The 20,077-nt window shown below is 45.1% G+C and overlaps 1 protein-coding gene across 1 annotated transcript in view; it reads left to right on the top strand.

The window, feature by feature from the left end:
• Nucleotides 1–20,077, top strand: part of LOC117328504 — a 40,398-nt gene that overhangs the window by 12,208 nt on the left and 8,113 nt on the right. Inside the window, exons 12-22 of the mRNA XM_033886040.1 lie at nt 99–1,637; nt 6,749–6,911; nt 7,031–7,193; nt 7,872–7,919; nt 8,074–9,070; nt 10,444–10,731; nt 10,854–12,407; nt 13,372–13,534; nt 13,653–13,815; nt 14,716–14,872; nt 15,687–15,775. Coding sequence (XP_033741931.1) covers nt 99–1,637; nt 6,749–6,911; nt 7,031–7,193; nt 7,872–7,919; nt 8,074–9,070; nt 10,444–10,731; nt 10,854–12,407; nt 13,372–13,534; nt 13,653–13,815; nt 14,716–14,872; nt 15,687–15,775 — 5,324 coding nt within the window. The remainder of the gene's footprint in view (nt 1–98; nt 1,638–6,748; nt 6,912–7,030; nt 7,194–7,871; nt 7,920–8,073; nt 9,071–10,443; nt 10,732–10,853; nt 12,408–13,371; nt 13,535–13,652; nt 13,816–14,715; nt 14,873–15,686; nt 15,776–20,077) is intronic.

Raw genomic sequence — 20,077 nt, forward strand, 5'->3', positions numbered from 1 at the left:
ATACACATGTATCTTTACTCTCACTCCAGAGATTTTCCTGCATCTCTGATTCAATTGTTCTCTATGCCCAGGTTTTAATTCATTGTCATTTTTTTCAGAAACTTCTGGAGATATGGAAGATGTGAATCCTCATGGAAGACCTAGCATCACCGAGGGAATGTCTCGGGAGGCAAATCGTGATGGACCGTCTCGGCCTACAGAATCATTACCTGGAACAACTCAATGTGCTGATAAATCAGTGAAAGACAATAGTTCTGGCCAACTGGACGTTAATAGTGACCAGAAAGGTCAAAGTTCAACAAGTGCAATATCTGGTGTTGTAGAAGGGCCTAGTACATCCAGGCAGGGACTCCCTGAGGAAGCAGGTCAGTCTACCTCAGTGAGTCCAGGGTCAACATCAGGTCAACAGCCTGCCGTGGTTGTTGGTGACCATGGTAACGAAGAAGCACCACTGTCCCCAGGACAAATGGAGCCAGTCATCAGCTTGCATTATTCCTCCGAGGGAACCACGAGTAGTACCATCAGATTAGGATTTGCAAAGTTTGAAAACTTGGAGGCAGGTCTGTTACAGAGAAGTGCTGAAAATGCTTCCCTTGCTCCCCTGGTTAGGGACACTAGTCAGTTTGAAAGAGACGATAGTCCTCATCCAGGTCTCTTATCACAGATGAACAATACCAGAGACTTAGAAAATTTCCAGGAACAGAGTGATTCAGCCCAAAGTCAGAACAATCGTGCCAGTCCGTTGTGTGGTAGTGAAATGTCTTCTCCGGATCCTAATATTTCTGGTTCTTCAGTTCAAAGTGATTCAGTCAGTTCAGAAGTCCAGAGTAATTCCAATAAACCTCAAAGTTTTAGTGATTCTGACATTCCCCAAAGACAAAGTGATTTGGCCAGTCCCAGGGGTGCCAGTGACTTATCCAGTCCCCAGGGCCCTAGTGACTCAGCCAATCCCAAGGGCCCCAATGAATCAGCCAGTCCCATGGGCCCCAATGACTCGGCCAGTAGTTTGGTGATAGATAGCCCTGTATGTGTTAGTGAGGACTTAAATAGTACCAGTGAGGGTGAGGGTAGGTCAGAACAGGAGAGTGAACAGGAACACCTGATGGAAACAGAGGACTATCCTGTCTCCAGAGGATCTAGTGGCCTGTCCTGTACAACTAGTGTAGGTCAAAATTACACAGAAACTAGTCATGGTCAAGCTTGTGGGGGTGTTGCAGAGGGAGGAAGTGATTGTGAGGCAAACGTCAGGGAGGGAAGTAGTGAGACTGATACTGGTATCAGGCAGGGAGGGAATGTGTCTCCCATTGCAGGGACATCTGTACTAAGTGTGGGGACAGATTCAAAGGAGAGAGGAAATCCAAAAGATGAAGATAAGAAAAAGAAGGATTTAAAAGATTTAAAATCAAAGGACGTTAAACCGAAAGGTTTGAAGTCTGATATTCCTTCAATTGAGCAGAAATCCTCCAGTTCTGAGGAGACATTGAAACCTGGGGAAGTGACAGGTAGACAAGAGCCCTTGGTATCAGAAGATCAGACACAGCAGCAGGTGTCACAACATTCAACATCACACGTGTCACAGGATGAAGTGGAGAGTAGAGACGGGTCTGCTGCAACAGGAGGGGCAGAGGCTGACCTAGGTAAGTAATGTAGACAACAGGAGGGGTGGAGGCTGACCTGGGTAAGTAATGTAGACAACAGGAGGGGTGGAGGCTGACCTGGGTAAGTAATGTAGACTGTATCAACAGGAGGGGTGGAGGCTGACCTGGGTAAGTAATGTAGACAACAGGAGGGGTGGAGGCTGACCTAGGTAAGTAATGTAGACTGTATCAACAGGAGGGGTGGAGGCTGACCTGGGTAAGTAATGTAGACAACAGGAGGGGTGGAGGCTGACCTAGGTAAGTAATGTAGACTGTATCAACAGGAGGGGTGGAGGCTGACCTGGGTAAGTAATGTAGACAACAGGAGGGGTGGAGGCTGACCTGGGTAAGTAATGTAGACAACAGGAGGGGTGGAGGCTGACCTGGGTAAGTAATGTAGACAACAGGAGGGGTGGAGGCTGACCTGGGTAAGTAATGTAGACTGTATCAACAGGAGGGGTGGAGGCTGACCTGGGTAAGTAATGTAGACAACAGGAGGGGTGGAGGCTGACCTAGGTAAGTAATGTAGACTGTATCAACAGGAGGGGTGGAGGCTGACCTAGGTAAGTAATGTAGACAACAGGAGGGGTGGAGGCTGACCTAGGTAAGTAATGTAGACAACAGGAGGGGTGGAGGCTGACCTGGGTAAGTAATGTAGACTGCATCAACAGGAGGGGTGGAGGCTGACCTAGGTAAGTAATGTAGACAACAGGAGGGGTGGAGGCTGACCTAGGTAAGTAATGTAGACTGTATCAACAGGAGGGGTGGAGGCTGACCTAGGTAAGTAATGTAGACAACAGGAGGGGTGGAGGCTGACCTAGGTAAGTAATGTAGACAACAGGAGGGGTGGAGGCTGACCTGGGTAAGTAATGTAGACTGCATCAACAGGAGGGGTGGAGGCTGACCTAGGTAAGTAATGTAGACAACAGGAGGGGTGGAGGCTGACCTGGGTAAGTAATGTAGACAACAGGAGGGGTGGAGGCTGACCTGGGTAAGTAATGTAGACAACAGGAGGGGTGGAGGCTGACCTGGGTAAGTAATGTAGACTGCATCAACAGGAGGGGTGGGAGGCTGACCTGGGTAAGTAATGTAGACAACAGGAGGGGTGGAGGCTGACCTAGGTAAGTAATGTAGACAACAGGAGGGGTGGAGGCTGACCTGGGTAAGTAATGTAGACAACAGGAGGGGTGGAGGCTGACCTAGGTAAGTAATGTAGACAACAGGAGGGGTGGAGGCTGACCTAGGTAAGTAATGTAGACAACAGGAGGGGTGGAGGCTGACCTGGGTAAGTAATGTAGACTGCATCAACAGGAGGGGTGGAGGCTGACCTGGGTAAGTAATGTAGACTGTATCAACAGGAGGGGTGGAGGCTGACCTGGGTAAGTAATGTAGACAACAGGAGGGGTGGAGGCTGACCTGGGTAAGTAATGTAGACAACAGGAGGGGTGGAGGCTGACCTAGGTAAGTAATGTAGACTGTATCAACAGGAGGGGTGGAGGCTGACCTAGGTAAGTAATGTAGACTGTATCAACAGGAGGGGTGGAGGCTGACCTAGGTAAGTAATGTAGACAACAGGAGGGGTGGAGGCTGACCTAGGTAAGTAATGTAGACAACAGGAGGGGTGGAGGCTGACCTGGGTAAGTAATGTAGACAACAGGAGGGGTGGAGGCTGACCTGGGTAAGTAATGTAGACAACAGGAGGAGTGGAGGCTGACCTGGGTAAGTAATGTAGACAACAGGAGGGGTGGAGGCTGACCTGGGTAAGTAATGTAGACAACAGGAGGGGTGGAGGCTGACCTAGGTAAGTAATGTAGACAACAGGAGGGGTGGAGGCTGACCTGGGTAAGTAATGTAGACAACAGGAGGGGTGGAGGCTGAACTAGGTAAGTAATGTAGACAACAGGAGGGGTGGAGGCTGACCTAGGTAAGTAATGTAGACAACAGGAGGGGTGGAGGCTGACCTAGGTAAGTAATGTAGACAACAGGAGGGGTGGAGGCTGACCTAGGTAAGTAATGTAGACAACAGGAGGAGTGGAGGCTGACCTGGGTAAGTAATGTAGACAACAGGAGGGGTGGAGGCTGACCTAGGTAAGTAATGTAGACAACAGGAGGGGTGGAGGCTGACCTGGGTAAGTAATGTAGACAACAGGAGGGGTGGAGGCTGACCTAGGTAAGTAATGTAGACAACAGGAGGAGTGGAGGCTGACCTGGGTAAGTAATGTAGACTGCATCAACAGGAGGGGTGGAGGCTGACCTGGGTAAGTAATGTAGACAACAGGAGGGGTGGAGGCTGACCTAGGTAAGTAATGTAGACAACAGGAGGGGTGGAGGCTGACCTGGGTAAGTAATGTAGACAACAGGAGGGGTGGAGGCTGACCTGGGTAAGTAATGTAGACAACAGGAGGAGTGGAGGCTGACCTGGGTAAGTAATGTAGACTGTATCAACAGGAGGGGTGGAGGCTGACCTGGGTAAGTAATGTAGACAACAGGAGGGGTGGAGGCTGACCTGGGTAAGTAATGTAGACAACAGGAGGGGTGGAGGCTGACCTGGGTAAGTAATGTAGACAACAGGAGGGGTGGAGGCTGACCTGGGTAAGTAATGTAGACAACAGGAGGGGTGGAGGCTGACCTAGGTAAGTAATGTAGACTGCATCAACAGGAGGGGTGGAGGCTGACCTAGGTAAGTAATGTAGACAACAGGAGGGGTGGAGGCTGACCTGGGTAAGTAATGTAGACAACAGGAGGGGTGGAGGCTGACCTGGGTAAGTAATGTAGACAACAGGAGGGGTGGAGGCTGACCTGGGTAAGTAATGTAGACTGTATCAACAGGAGGGGTGGAGGCTGACCTGGGTAAGTAATGTAGACAACAGGAGGGGTGGAGGCTGACCTGGGTAAGTAATGTAGACTGTATCAACAGGAGGGGTGGAGGCTGACCTGGGTAAGTAATGTAGACAACAGGAGGGGTGGAGGCTGACCTGGGTAAGTAATGTAGACTGTATCAACAGGAGGGGTGGAGGCTGACCTGGGTAAGTAATGTAGACAACAGGAGGGGTGGAGGCTGACCTGGGTAAGTAATGTAGACTGTATCAACAGGAGGGGTGGAGGCTGACCTGGGTAAGTAATGTAGACAACAGGAGGAGTGGAGGCTGACCTAGGTAAGTAATGTAGACAACAGGAGGGGTGGAGGCTGACCTGGGTAAGTAATGTAGACAACAGGAGGGGTGGAGGCTGACCTGGGTAAGTAATGTAGACAACAGGAGGGGTGGAGGCTGACCTGGGTAAGTAATGTAGACTGTATCAACAGGAGGGGTGGAGGCTGACCTGGGTAAGTAATGTAGACTGTATCAACAGGAGGGGTGGAGGCTGACCTGGGTAAGTAATGTAGACAACAGGAGGGGTGGAGGCTGACCTGGGTAAGTAATGTAGACTGTATCAACAGGAGGGGTGGAGGCTGACCTGGGTAAGTAATGTAGACTGTATCAACAGGAGGAGTGGAGGCTGACCTGGGTAAGTAATGTAGACAACAGGAGGGGTGGAGGCTGACCTGGGTAAGTAATGTAGACTGTATCAACAGGAGGGGTGGAGGCTGACCTGGGTAAGTAATGTAGACAACAGGAGGGGTGGAGGCTGACCTGGGTAAGTAATGTAGACTGTATCAACAGGAGGAGTGGAGGCTGACCTGGGTAAGTAATGTAGACAACAGGAGGAGTGGAGGCTGACCTGGGTAAGTAATGTAGACTGTATCAACAGGAGGGGTGGAGGCTGACCTGGGTAAGTAATGTAGACAACAGGAGGGGTGGAGGCTGACCTGGGTAAGTAATGTAGACTGTATCAACAGGAGGGGTGGAGGCTGACCTGGGTAAGTAATGTAGACTGTATCAACAGGAGGGGTGGAGGCTGACCTGGGTAAGTAATGTAGACAACAGGAGGGGTGGAGGCTGACCTGGGTAAGTAATGTAGACTGTATCAACAGGAGGGGTTGAGGCTGACCTGGGTAAGTAATGTAGACAACAGGAGGGGTGGAGGCTGACCTGGGTAAGTAATGTAGACAACAGGAGGGGTGGAGGCTGACCTGGGTAAGTAATGTAGACTGTATCAACAGGAGGAGTGGAGGCTGACCTGGGTAAGTAATGTAGACAACAGGAGGGGTGGAGGCTGACCTGGGTAAGTAATGTAGACAACAGGAGGGGTGGAGGCTGACCTGGGTAAGTAATGTAGACTGTATCAACAGGAGGAGTGGAGGCTGACCTGGGTAAGTAATGTAGACTGTATCAACAGGAGGAGTGGAGGCTGACCTGGGTAAGTAATGTAGACAACAGGAGGAGTGGAGGCTGACCTGGGTAAGTAATGTAGACTGTATCAACAGGAGGAGTGGAGGCTGACCTGGGTAAGTAATGTAGACAACAGGAGGGGTGGAGGCTGACCTGGGTAAGTAATGTAGACTGTATCAACAGGAGGGGTGGAGGCTGACCTGGGTAAGTAATGTAGACAACAGGAGGGGTGGAGGCTGACCTGGGTAAGTAATGTAGACTGTATCAACAGGAGGGGTGGAGGCTGACCTGGGTAAGTGATGTAGACAACAGGAGGGGTGGAGGCTGACCTGGGTAAGTAATGTAGACTGTATCAACAGGAGGGGTGGAGGCTGACCTGGGTAAGTGATGTAGACAACAGGAGGGGTGGAGGCTGACCTGGGTTAGTAATGTAGACAACAGGAGGGGTGGAGGCTGACCTGGGTAAGTAATGTAGACAACAGGAGGGGTGGAGGCTGACCTGGGTAAGTAATGTAGACAACAGGAGGGGTGGAGGCTGACCTAGGTAAGTAATGTAGACAACAGGAGGGGTGGAGGCTGACCTGGGTAAGTAATGTAGACAACAGGAGGGGTGGAGGCTGACCTGGGTAAGTAATGTAGTGATGAACATGCAGCAAGAAGAGGGGAGGAGGCTGATCCGAGTTGTCATAGTGACATATCAATTTGCTTATTAGTCTTCACTGTGATGAAGATGAAATGTCAGTTATTTTGTCATTAAATGTATATTTTCACGCCTTAACCTTTGATTTGCTCTTAGGCCCAATGTTGATTTTTCATATGGTTTGTGATTTTGATTTACAGAATCTGAGAACACAGCCCAAGCTGCTTCCACTCCAAATCCTCCTAGAGAAACTGCTGCCCGTCAACGAAGGATAGGTCGTAGTGGACCCCCTACAGGGAACTTCCAGTTGTCGACGGACGAGGACAGCAGTGATGATGACACTACTACACCACGCAGGAGGAGGTAACTCTCTCTGATGTATAACCATGTAATTGGCACATACAATTTGTATAAAAACGTTTTGATTGCCAGAATAACTGTTAATAGAGAATTAAGCTGTAATCTTTTCACCTTTGTTTCAGAGAGAACAGAGACACTCTTGAGCGTCACATCACAGCTATCAGACTACAGGAGCTGTACCGTAAACGTCAGGAGGAGCGGGAGAAAGAGGAGATGGAGCTACGGAACATACACCAACCAACATTTACTTCAAAGTTCCGTGGACATAGAAATGCCCGCACAATGGTAAGGCTTCCAAAAACACCAACCAACGTTTACTTCAAAGTTTCGTGGCTATAGAAATGCCCGCACAATGGTAAGGCTTCCAAAAACACCAACCAACAGTAACTTCAAAGTTTTATGGCCATAGAAATGCCCGCACAATGTAAAGGCTCTCAAATGATAACACCAAACAACATTTTATTCATATGTCTACCCAATGCTCAAAAAACTCAAGTCAGAAGTAGCTTCATTGACTTAGAGAGGATATTTTCTTGATATCAAGACATTTACTTAAATATCTTATGTTAACCCCGGTAAATCCTGGTAAGGTTCATTGCAAACTATGTTTGACACTTTCCAATTTTTGGGGAACCTTTTCGTTGTTCGGGCAAAAAGGGGGGGGAACTGCTTAAAAAAAAGTAGGGGGTGGGGTTTAATAATTTAGGGTATTTTCGGAAAACCCCAAGTTTTGGGAAAACCCCATTGGGCCTTCCAACCCGCCCCAAAATGGGGGGGGGAAAACTTTAAAAAACCCGAAGGTTTTGGGGGTTTATACTCTCTAACCCTAGACACCAGAATGTGGTAGGTTTGTTTATACTCTCTAACCCTAGACACTAGAATGTGGTAGGATTGTTTATACTCTCCAAACCTAGACACCAGAATGTGGTAGGTTTGTTTATACTCTCTAACCCTAGACACCAGAATGTGGTAGGTTTGTTTATACTCTCTAACCCTAGACACCAGAATGTGGTAGGTTTGTTTATATTATAACCTTTAACTTTAGATACAAGAAAGTACCTACCATTCTGATAGATTTAAGCTCTTTATTTTTTGTAGCCTGACACCTTTACATGATGGTATTGTTAACTAGAAATATTTTTATTTGATCTCTGATATTTTGCAGACGGATGACAGTTGTTTGCCAGTAAAATCTGAGGTGTCCAGCTCCAAACAATCATGCTCCCATACAGTTGCTAGTGGCAGCACCAACCAGGCAGAAACAGATAAAAAATGGGGGAGTTCCAACAAGGGAGATACAGGAAAGAGGGATGGGGGCAAGAAACAGAGAGATACTGGTAAAAAAGTTGGGGAGGATCGAGAAACAAAGGAAGGGATGAGTAGCAATGACAAGGATGGTGCAAAAGGAGCGAAGCCCAGGGCAGAGGATGGCAAGAAGGTAGAAGGAGGAGGAAAAGGAATAGGAAAGGGAAAAGGTATGACAAAGGACGGGGTGAAAGAAAAAGGAAGGAAGGATTCAGAGGATAAAGGTGAAAAATGTAAGACAGGAGAAGAGAGAAAGGAAATTACAGGGAGAGACACAGTAGTTGTACAGCAAGACACATCAGCAGAACAAATAGAAACAACAGGAGACAGTCAGCCAGTGGTAGGGACGGAACCTGGTGTGGCCGGGGAGGCTGGTGTGGCGGGAGAGGCTGGTGTGGTGGGAGAGGCCGGAGAGGCCGGTGTGGCTGGAGAGGCCAGTGTGACTGGAGAGGCCAGTGTGGCTGGAGAGGTCTGTGTGGCCGGAGAGGCCAGTGTGGCTGGAGAGGTCTGTGTGGCCGGAGAGGCCGTTGAAGAAGGAGAGGCCGGTGTAGAAGGAGAGGCCGGTGTAGAAGGAGAGGCCGGTGTAGAAGGAGAGGAGGCGAGTGGGGCGGGGTTAAACAGAGGAGCTAGAGGTGTAGATACTGGTAGAGGTATGGGTGGTGCCCTGCCTGGAGATGTGTCTGGAACGTTAGGCGGAGTTATAGCTGGAGACATAGCCAGCACCTCATCAACAACAGAAGCCTTGGAAGAGTCTGCTGCAGGACACCCACCTATAAAACGTCTACGACTGCGTGGTGATTGGTCAGACACAGGCCCTAATGCCCGCCCAGAGAGTGAAAGACAAGCCCAGGGGACAGGTGTGTCATATTAATATACAGTCAAACTTCGTTAACTCAGCTCAGATAACTCAAATAAAACCTCTGATAGTTCGAACTCAGATAATTTGAAAAACTCAGTTATCCTGAAGTAAAATGACTTCATTGCCGATCAAGTTTGTGAACAGTGGCATTGTGTTTAGTCAGAACTTTGACAAGTGATTTAAGTTTATGGTTTAAATACTAAACTTATTTATGTGACTAAACTATGTGATTGTATCAAGTTTAGGGCAGATCCAGAACAGATAATTAAATGTAAAAGTATAATAAAAATGTTAAGTTTTAATCATTGTTACAGCAGTATAATATTAAAGTTTTATATAATTGTAACAGCATAATATTGTTAAAGATTTAGATACTGGTAATTAAGTGTTACAGCATAAATATAATATTAAAGTTTTAGATAATTGTTACTGCATAATAATGTTAAAGTTTTAGATAATTGTTACTGCATAATAATGTTTTAAGTTTTAGATAATTAAATGTAACAGAATTTTAATGTTAAAGATTTAGATAATTACATGTTAACAGCATTATAGTACACTGTATTAGAATTTTAGATAATTTACAGCATTATAATGATAAAGTTTTAGATTATTAAATGTAACAGAATTTGAAAGCTTAAGTTTTAGATAATTGAATGTAACAGCATTTTAATGTTAAAGTTTTAGACAATTAAATGTTACAGCATTTTAATGTTAAAGTTTTAGACAATTAAATGTAACAGCATTTTAATGTTAAACTTTTAGATAATTAAATGTAACAGCATTTTAATGTTAAAGTTTTAGATAATTAAATGTAACAGCATTTTAATGTTAAAGTTTTATATAATTGTAACAGCATAATATTGTTAAAGATTTAGATACTGGTAATTAAAGGTTACAGCATAAATATAATGTTAAAGTTTTAGATAATTGTTACTGCATAATAATGTTTAAGTTTTAGATAATTAAATGTAACAGAATTTTAATGTTTAAGATTTAGATAATTAAATGTTAACAGCATTATAGTATTAGAATTTTAGATAATTTACAGCATTATAATGATAAAGATTTAGATACTGGTAATTAATATAAGTGTTACAGCATAAATATAATATTAAAGTTTTAGATAATTGAATGTAACAGAATTTTAATGTTAAAGTTTTAGATAATTAAATGTAACAGCATTTTAATGTTAAAGTTTTAGATAATTAAATGTAACAGCATTTTAATGTTAAAGTTTTAGATAATTGAATGTAACAGCATTTTAATGTTAAAGTTTTAGATAATTAAATGTAACAGCATTTCAATGTTAAAGTTTTAGATAATTGTGCTGTTGTTGGTGCTGATTATCGTGTTTTTTATGTCTGACAGCAGAGCAGAGAAGAAGTCCACACACCTCCATCATGCAGCGGATGTCAGACATGCTGACTCGCTGGTTGGATGGAAACTTGAGAAGGACTGAAGGTCAGGGTGAAAATTCTGAAGGTCAAGGTGAAGGTCAAGGTGAAGTTTCAGAGGCTAGAGCTGAAGGATCAGCTGTGAATGATGAGGAATCCAACCAGACCACACAGGAGGGCCCTGTGGAAGTGACATATGTACCCCAGGGTGGTGGAGACCCCACATCCTCCGTGGAAGGAACAGGAAGGACTGTTGTAGCAGGTGTGTAAATGAAGATGTATATTTGATACACATGTATCTTTACTCTCACTCCAGAGATTTTCCTGCATCTCTGATTCAATTGTTCTCTATGTCCAGGTTTTAATTCATTGTCATTTTTTCAGAAACTTCTGGAGATATGGAGGATGTGAATCCTCATGGAAGACCTAGCATCACCGAGGGAATGTCTCAGGAGGCAAATCGTGATGGACCATCTCGGCCTACAGAATCATTACCTGGAGGTGCAACAACTCAATGTGCTGATAAATCAGTGAAAGACAATAATTCTGGCCAACTGGACGTTAATAGTGACCAGAAAGGTCAAAGTTCAACAAGTGCAATATCTGGTGTTGTAGAAGGGCCTAGTACATCCAGGCAGGGACTCCTTGAGGAAGCAGGTCAGTCTACCTCAGTGAGTCCAGGGTCAACATCAGGTCAACAGCCTGCCGTGGTTGTTGGTGACCATGGTAACGAAGAAGCACCACTGTCCCCAGGACAAATGGAGCCAGTCATCAGCTTGCATTATTCCTCCGAGGGAACCACGAGTAGTACCATCAGATTAGGATTTGCAAAGTTTGAAAACTTGGAGGCTGGTCTGCTACAGAGAAGTGCTGAAAATGCTTCCCTTGCTCCCCTGGTTAGGGACACTAGTCAGTTTGAAAGAGATGATAGTCCTCATCCAGGTCTCTTATCGCAGATGAACAATACCAGAGACTTAGAAAATTTCCGGGAACAGAGTGATTCAGCCCAAAGTCAGAACAATCGTGCCAGTCCGTTGTGTGGTAGTGAAATGTCTTCTCCGGATCCTAATATTTCTGGTTCTTCAGTTCAAAGTGATTCAGTCAGTTCAGAAGTCCAGAGTAATTCCAATAAACCTCAAAGTTTTAGTGATTCTGACATTCCCCAAAGACAAAGTGATTTGGCCAGTCCCAGGGGTGCCAGTGACTTATCCAGTCCCCAGGGCCCTTGTGGCTCAGCCAACTCCATGGGCCCTAATGAATCAGCCAGTCCCATGGGCCCCAATGACTCGGCCAGTAGTTTGTTGATAGAAAGCCCTGTATGTGTTAGTGAGGACTTAAATAGTACCAGTGAAGGTGAGGGTAGGTCAGAACAGGAGAGTGAACAGGAACACATGATGGAAACAGAGGACTATCCTGTCTCCAGAGGATCTACTGTCCTGTCCTGTACAACTAGTGTAGGTCAAAATTACACAGAAACTAGTCGTGGTCAAGCTTGTGGGGGTGTTACAGAGGGAGGAAGTGATTGTGAGGCAAAAGTCAGGGAGGGAAGTAGTGAGACTGATACTGGTATCAGGGAGGGAGGGAATGTGTCTCCGATTGCAGGGACATCTGTACTAAGTGTGGGGACAGATTCAAAGGAGAGAGGAAATCCAAAAGATGAAGATAAGAAAAAGAAGGATTTAAAAGATTTAAACTCAAAGGACGTTAAACCCGTTAAACCGAGAGGTTTGAAGTCTGATTTTTCTTCAATTGAGCAGAAATCCTCCAGTTCTGAGGAGGCATTGCAACCTAAGGAAGTGACAGGTAGACAGGAGTCCTTGGTATCAGAAGATCAGACACAGCAGCAGGTGTCACAACATTCAACATCACAGGTGTCACAGGATGGAGTGGAGAGTAGAGACGGGTCTGCTGCAACAGGAGGGGCAGAGGCTGACCTAGGTAAGTAATGTAGACAACAGGAGGGGTGGAGGCTGACCTGGGTAAGTAATGTAGACAACAGGAGGGGTGGAGGCTGACCTGGGTAAGTAATGTAGACAACAGGAGGGGTGGAGGCTGACCTGGGTAAGTAATGTAGACAACAGGAGGGGTGGAGGCTGACCTGGGTAAGTAATGTAGACAACAGGAGGGGTGGAGGCTGACCTGGGTAAGTAATGTAGACAACAGGAGGGGTGGAGGCTGACCTGGGTAAGTAATGTAGACAACAGGAGGGGTGGAGGCTGACCTGGGTAAGTAATGTAGACAACAGGAGGGGTGGAGGCTGACCTGGGTAAGTAATGTAGACAACAGGAGGGGTGGAGGCTGACCTGGGTAAGTAATGTAGACAACAGGAGGGGTGGAGGCTGACCTGGGTAAGTAATGTAGACAACAGGAGGGGTGGAGGCTGACCTGGGTAAGTAATGTAGACAACAGGAGGGGTGGAGGCTGACCTGGGTAAGTAATGTAGACAACAGGAGGAGTGGAGGCTGACCTGGGTAAGTAATGTAGACAACAGGAGGGGTGGAGGCTGACCTGGGTAAGTAATGTAGACTGTATCAACAGGAGGGGTGGAGGCTGACCTGGGTAAGTAATGTAGACAACAGGAGGGGTGGAGGCTGACCTGGGTAAGTAATGTAGACAACAGGAGGAGTGGAGGCTGACCTGGGTAAGTAATGTAGACTGTATCAACAGGAGGGGTGGAGGCTGACCTGGGTAAGTCCTGAAGTGATGAACATGCAGCAAGAAGAGGGGAGGAGACTGATCCGAGTTGTCATAGTGACATATCAATTTGCTTATTAGTCTTCACTGTGATGAAGATGAAATGTCAGTTATTTTGTCATTAAATGTATATTTTCACACCTTAAACTATGATTTGCTTTTAGGCCCAATGTTAATTTTTCATAGGATTTGTGATGTTGATTTACAGGATCTGAGAACACAGCCCAAGCTGCTTCCACTCCAAATCCTCCTAGAGAAACTGCTGCCCGTCAACGAAGGATAGGTCGTAGTGGACCCCCTACAGGGAACTTCCAGTTGTCGACGGACGAAGATAGCAGTGATGATGACACCACTACACCACGTAGGAGGAGGTAACTCTCTCTGATGTATAACCATGTAATTGGCACATACAATTTGTATAAAAAATGTTTTGATTGCCAGAATAACTTAATAGAGAATTAAGCTGTCACCTTTTCACTTTTATTTCAGAGAGAACAGAGACACACTTGAGCGTCACATCACAGCTATCAGACTACAGGAGCTGTACCGTAAACGTCAGGAGGAGCGGGAGAAAGAGGAGATGGAGCTACGGAACATACACCAACCAACATTTACTTCAAAGTTCCGTGGACATAGAAATGCCCGCACAATGGTAAGGCTTCTAAAAAACCAACCAACAATTAATTCAAAGTTTTGGGGCCATAGAAATGCTTGCAGAATGGTAAGGCTTCCAAAAACACCAACCAACAATTACTTTAAAGTTTCATGGCCATAGAAATGCCTGCACAGTGTAAAGGCTCTCAAATGACAACACCAAACAACATTTTATTCATATGTCTACCCAATGCTCAAAAAACTCAAGTCAGAAGTAGCTTCATTGACTTAGAAAGGATATTTTCTTGATATCAAGACATTTACTTAAATATCTTATGTTAACCCCGGTAAATCCTGTTAAGGTTCATTGCAAACAATGTTTGACACTTTTCAATTTTTGCCGGATCTTGATGGCTGCAATTTGGTTTAACATAAAGGTCAATATAGATCAAGATTTCTGAAATTTTGAATAAATGTCTTACATGTTTATCAGTTTGGAATTTTGTTGTATTGTCACATTAATGATGTATATTTCACAATAAGTAATATACATATATTTAAACCTATTACTTGATCATTACATTGTATCTGTTAAGCCAAGTAGGAAAGTAGCATGTTTATTATAATTGAGAAAAAGTGAATTGATAACATGTCCAGAGTGATATATCAATACAGTAGTTTGTAACAGAAGTACTTACCCGGGTAGATGGTTTTCAATATTTTTCAGTTGCATCAAATTATTATGTAACAGATTTACAATATTTTTTCAATAATTAGAGATCATTCCCTTCCAGCCTCTCAGTATTACACTTATGGGACTATTATAATTCTGATCATGAAATTGATAATTACTCTGTATTTCTGAATGACAGATTATTTTATCCTGAATAAGGACGGACACATTTTCTGACAGATTATTTTATCCTGAAATAGGACAGACACCATTTTGTGTTCACAGATCAAAGAGGCTAATTTCTGGGGGAGTCAGTTTGTCATGAGTGGGTCAGATTGTGGTCACATCTTTATTTGGGACCGCTACACATCCAAACTGGTCATGTTACTGGAAGGTGACCGCCATGTTGTCAATTGTCTACAGCCTCATCCGTTCGACCCTAGTAAGTATACTGACACTTCTAGTGTAGTGCATGTAACATTGTGATAAATCAAGACTAGGTATATCTCAGATAGGTTAAAACTATTGAAGGATGGTGGGCTATTCAAATCGCCCTGTGACTGGTGTCCATATCTGTCGTCTGTCCGTAAACAATCGAAAAGTTCTGGAGGAAAATTCCTCAAACCTCATGTGTAGGTTCCCCTTGGTTCCAAGATGTGCCATTTGAATTTGGATTTTTAAACAGAAAAACAAAATGGCTGACAGGTGGCCATCTTGGTTTTGAGAATTGAAGCTTGTTATTCATGTTTCTTGAAAGGAACTGGAAGGATATTTCTCAAACTTCACATGTAGGTTCCACTTGTTCATGTTATCAGATTATTAAGAAAAAAAAAAAGAAAGAAGGGAAAAGTAGAGAGAAGATCGGTCTGACATAGAACCAATAATGATCATTCAATGTAAACCACCAGGATTCCTCTGGGATCTCCTGTTGTAGGTTATGACTATTGAAAACCTGGCTCACTAGAGAACACCTCTGATTTATCCTGTATATTCGTGTGTTATGACTTTTGAAGGCCTTGCTCATTAGAGAACATCACTAGTTTATCCTGTATATTTGTGTGATAAGACTATTGAAGGCCTGGCTCACTAGGAAATATCACTAGGGTATCCTGTATATTTGTGTGATAAGACTATTGAAGGCCTGGCTCATTAGAGAACATCACTGGTTAAATACTGTATATTTGTGTGATAAGACTATTGAAGGCCTGGCTCACTAGAGAACATCACTAGTTAAATACTGTATATTTCTGCTTAAGTTCTAGCCACCAGTGGAATTGATTATGACGTCAAGATTTGGTCACCAATGGAGGAGAAGAGCTGTTTCGATGAAGAGAAAGCTAATGAGGTATTTATGGATTTGTAGATAATATACAGAACATGCATGTTCTGTACAGTCATTACCAACTCATCTGCCCTAAGGCCAAGTGAGCATGTACCGAAGTACAGCATCCATCAGCCATTCTTTGAACAACTTCTTCTGAATAACCATGAGCCACAGAGATCTGATATTGATCTTGTGGCATGCTTGGGTTCAGAACTACCTAGTTTGTTTAAATGAATGACTTCAAGATACATTCAAGGTCAGAGGGGTCAAATAGGTTTATAACATTAAACAACTTCTGATGAACTTCTGATGAATAACCAATTAGGTGAAATTGGGTCTATAGCATGCTGAGGTGAAGAGCTACCATGATTGTTCAAATGAATGACTTTGAGTTACATTCAAGGTCACAGGGTTCATATAGGTTAACATATTTAAGCAACTCAATAATCAAGCATGATCAGCAAAGGACAAAAACTGGGAACTGTGTTAATGTTGGTGAAATTAGTCACCGGACTATTGTGACATCGGTCACTGGAGTATAGGTAGACTGTGACATCGGTCACTGGAGTATAGGTAGACTGTGACATCGGTCACTGGAGTATAGGTAGACTGTGACATCGGTCACTGGAGTATAGGTAGATTGTGACATCGGTCACTGGAGTACAGGTAGACTGTGACATCGGTCACTGGAGTATAGGTAGACTGTGACATTGGTCACTGGAGTATAGGTAGACTGTGACATCGGTCACTGTGGTATAGGTAGACTGTGACATCAGTCACTGGAGTATAGGTAGACTGTGACATCGGTCACTGTGGTATAGGTAGACTGTGACATCGGTCACTGGAGTATAGGTAGACTGTGACATCGGTCACTGTGGTATAGGTAGACTGTGACATCGGTCACTGGAGTATAGGTAGACTACTGTGACATCGGTCACTGGAGTACAGGTAGACTGTGACATCGGTCACTGGAGTATAGGTAGACTGTGACATCGGTCACTGGAGTATAGGTAGACTGTGACATCGGTCACTGTGGTATAGGTAGACTACTGTGACATCGGTCACTGGTATAGGTAGACTATGACATCAGTCACTGTGGTATAGGTAGACTATGACATCGGTCACTGTGGTATAGGTAGACTAATATGACATCGGTCACTGGAGTACAGGTAGACTGACATCGGTCACTGGAGTATAGGTAGACTGTGACATCGGTCACTGGAGTACAGGTAGACTGTGACATCGGTCACTGGAGTATAGGCAGACTGTGACATCGGTCACTGTGGTATAGGTAGACTACTGTGACATCGGTCACTGTGGTATAGGTAGACTGTGACATCGGTCACTGTGGTATAGGTAGACTACTGTGACATCGGTCACTGTGGTATAGGTAGACTACTGTGACATCGGTCACTGGAGTACAGGTAGACTGTGACATCGGTCACTGGAGTATAGGTAGACTGTGACATCGGTCACTGTGGTATAGGCAGACTGTGACATCGGTCACTGGAGTATAGGTAGACTGTGACATCGGTCACTGGAGTATAGGTAGACTACTGTGACATCGGTCACTGGAGTATAGGCAGACTGTGACATCAGTCACTGGAGTATAGGTAGACTGTGACATCGGTCACTGTGGTATAGGTAGACTACTGTGACATCGGTCACTGTGGTATAGGTAGACTACTGTGACATCGGTCACTGGAGTACAGGTAGACTGTGACATCAGTCACTGGAGTATAGGCAGACTGTGACATCAGTCACTGGAGTATAGGTAGACTGTGACATCGGTCACTGTGGTATAGGTAGACTACTGTGACATCGGTCACTGTGGTATAGGTAGACTACTGTGACATCGGTCACTGGAGTACAGGTAGACTGTGACATCGGTCACTGTGGTATAGGTAGACTGTGACATCGGTCACTGTGGTATAGGTAGACTGTGACATCGGTCACTGGAGTATAGGTAGACTGTGACATCGGTCACTGGAGTACAGGTAGACTGTGACATCAGTCACTGGAGTATAGGTAGACTGTGACATCGGTCACTGTGGTATAGGCAGACTGTGACATCGGTCACTGGTATAGGTAGACTACTGTGACATCGGTCACTGTGGTATAGGTAGACTACTGTGACATCGGTCACTGGAGTACAGGTAGACTGACATCGGTCACTGGAGTATAGGTAGACTGACATCGGTCACTGGAGTACAGATAGACTGTGACATCGGTCACTGGAGTATAGGTAGACTGACATCGGTCACTGGAGTACAGGTAGACTGTGACATCGGTCACTGGAGTACAGGTAGACTGTGACATCGGTCACTGGAGTACAGGTAGACTGTGACATCAGTCACTGGAGTATAGGTAGACTGTGACATCGGTCACTGGAGTATAGGCAGACTGTGACATCGGTCACTGGAGTATAGATAGACTGTGACATCGGTCACTGGAGTAAAGGTAGACTGTGACATCGGTCACTGGAGTATAGGTAGACTATTGTGACATCGGTCACTGGAGTATAGGTAGACTGTGACATCGGTCACTGTGGTATAGGTAGACTGTGACATCGGTCACTGGAGTACAGGTAGACTGTGACATCAGTCACTGGAGTATAGGTAGACTGTGACATCAGTCACTGGAGTATAGGTAGACTGACATCGGTCACTGGAGTATAGGTAGACTGTGACATCAGTCACTGGAGTATAGGTAGACTGTGACATCGGTCACTGGAGTATAGGTAGACTGTGACATCGGTCACTGGAGTATAGGTAGACTGACATCGGTCACTGGAGTATAGGTAGACTGTGATATTGGTCACTGGAGTATAGGTAGACTGTGACATCAGTCACTGGAGTATAGGTAGACTGTGACATCAGTCACTGGAGTAAAGGTAGACTGTGACATCAGTCACTGGAGTAAAGGTAGACTGTGACATCGGTCACTGGAGTATAGGTAGACTGTGACACCAGTCACCGGAGTAAAGGTAGACTGACATCGGTCACTGTGGTATAGGCAGACTGTGACATCGGTCACTGGAGTACAGGTAGACTGACATCGGTCACTGGAGTATAGGTAGACTGTGACATTGGTCACTGGAGTATAGGTAGACTGTGATATTGGTCACTGGAGTAAAGGTAGACTGTGACATCAGTCACTGGAGTAAAGGTAGACTGTGACATCAGTCACTGGAGTAAAGGTAGACTGTGACATCGGTCACTGGAGTATAGGTAGACTGTGACATCAGTCACTGGAGTATAGGTAGTCTGTGACAGCGGTCACTGGAGTACAGGTAGACTATTGTGACATCGGTCACTGGAGTATAGGTAGACTGTGACATCGGTAACTGGAGTATAGGTAGTCTGTGACATCGGTCACTGGAGTATAGGTAGACTGTGACATCGGTCACTGTGGTATAGGCAGACTGTGACATCAGTCACTGGAGTAAAGGTAGACTGTGACATCAGTCACTGGAGTAAAGGTAGACTATGACATCGGTCACTGGAATATAGGTAGACTGTGACATCAGTCACTGGAGTATAGGTAGATTGACATCAGTCACTGGAGTACAGGTAGACTGTGACATCGGTCACTGGAGTACAGGTAGACTGTGACATCAGTCACTGGAGTATAGGTAGACTATGACATCGGTCACTGGAGTAAAGGTAGACTGTGACATCAGTCACTGGAGTAAAGGTAGACTGTGACATCAGTCACTGGAGTATAGGTAGACTGTGACATCGGTCACTGTGGTATAGGTAGACTGTGACATCAGTAACTGGAGTATAGGTAGACTATGACATCGGTCACTGGAGTAAAGGTAGACTGTGACATCAGTCACTGGAGTATAGGTAGACTGTGACATCAGTCACTGGAGTAAAGGTAGACTGTGACATCAGTCACTGGAGTAAAGGTAGACTGTGACATCGGTCACTGGAGTATAGGTAGACTGTGACATCAGTCACCGGAGTAAAGGTAGACTGACATCGGTCACTGTGGTATAGGCAGACTGTGACATCGGTCACTGTGGTATAGGCACACTGTGACATCAGTCACTGGAGTAAAGGTAGACTGTGACATCAGTCACTGGAGTAAAGGTAGACTATGACATCGGTCACTGGAATATAGGTAGACTGTGACATCAGTCACTGGAGTATAGGTAGATTGAATCAGTCACTGGAGTACAGGTAGACTGTGACATCGGTCACTGGAGTACAGGTAGACTGTGACATCAGTCACTGGAGTATAGGTAGACTATGACATCGGTCACTGGAGTAAAGGTAGACTGTGACATCAGTCACTGGAGTATAGGTAGACTGTGAC

Source organism: Pecten maximus, chromosome 5 (assembly GCF_902652985.1).
Source record: "Pecten maximus chromosome 5, xPecMax1.1, whole genome shotgun sequence".
NCBI lineage: Eukaryota > Metazoa > Mollusca > Bivalvia > Pectinida > Pectinidae > Pecten > Pecten maximus.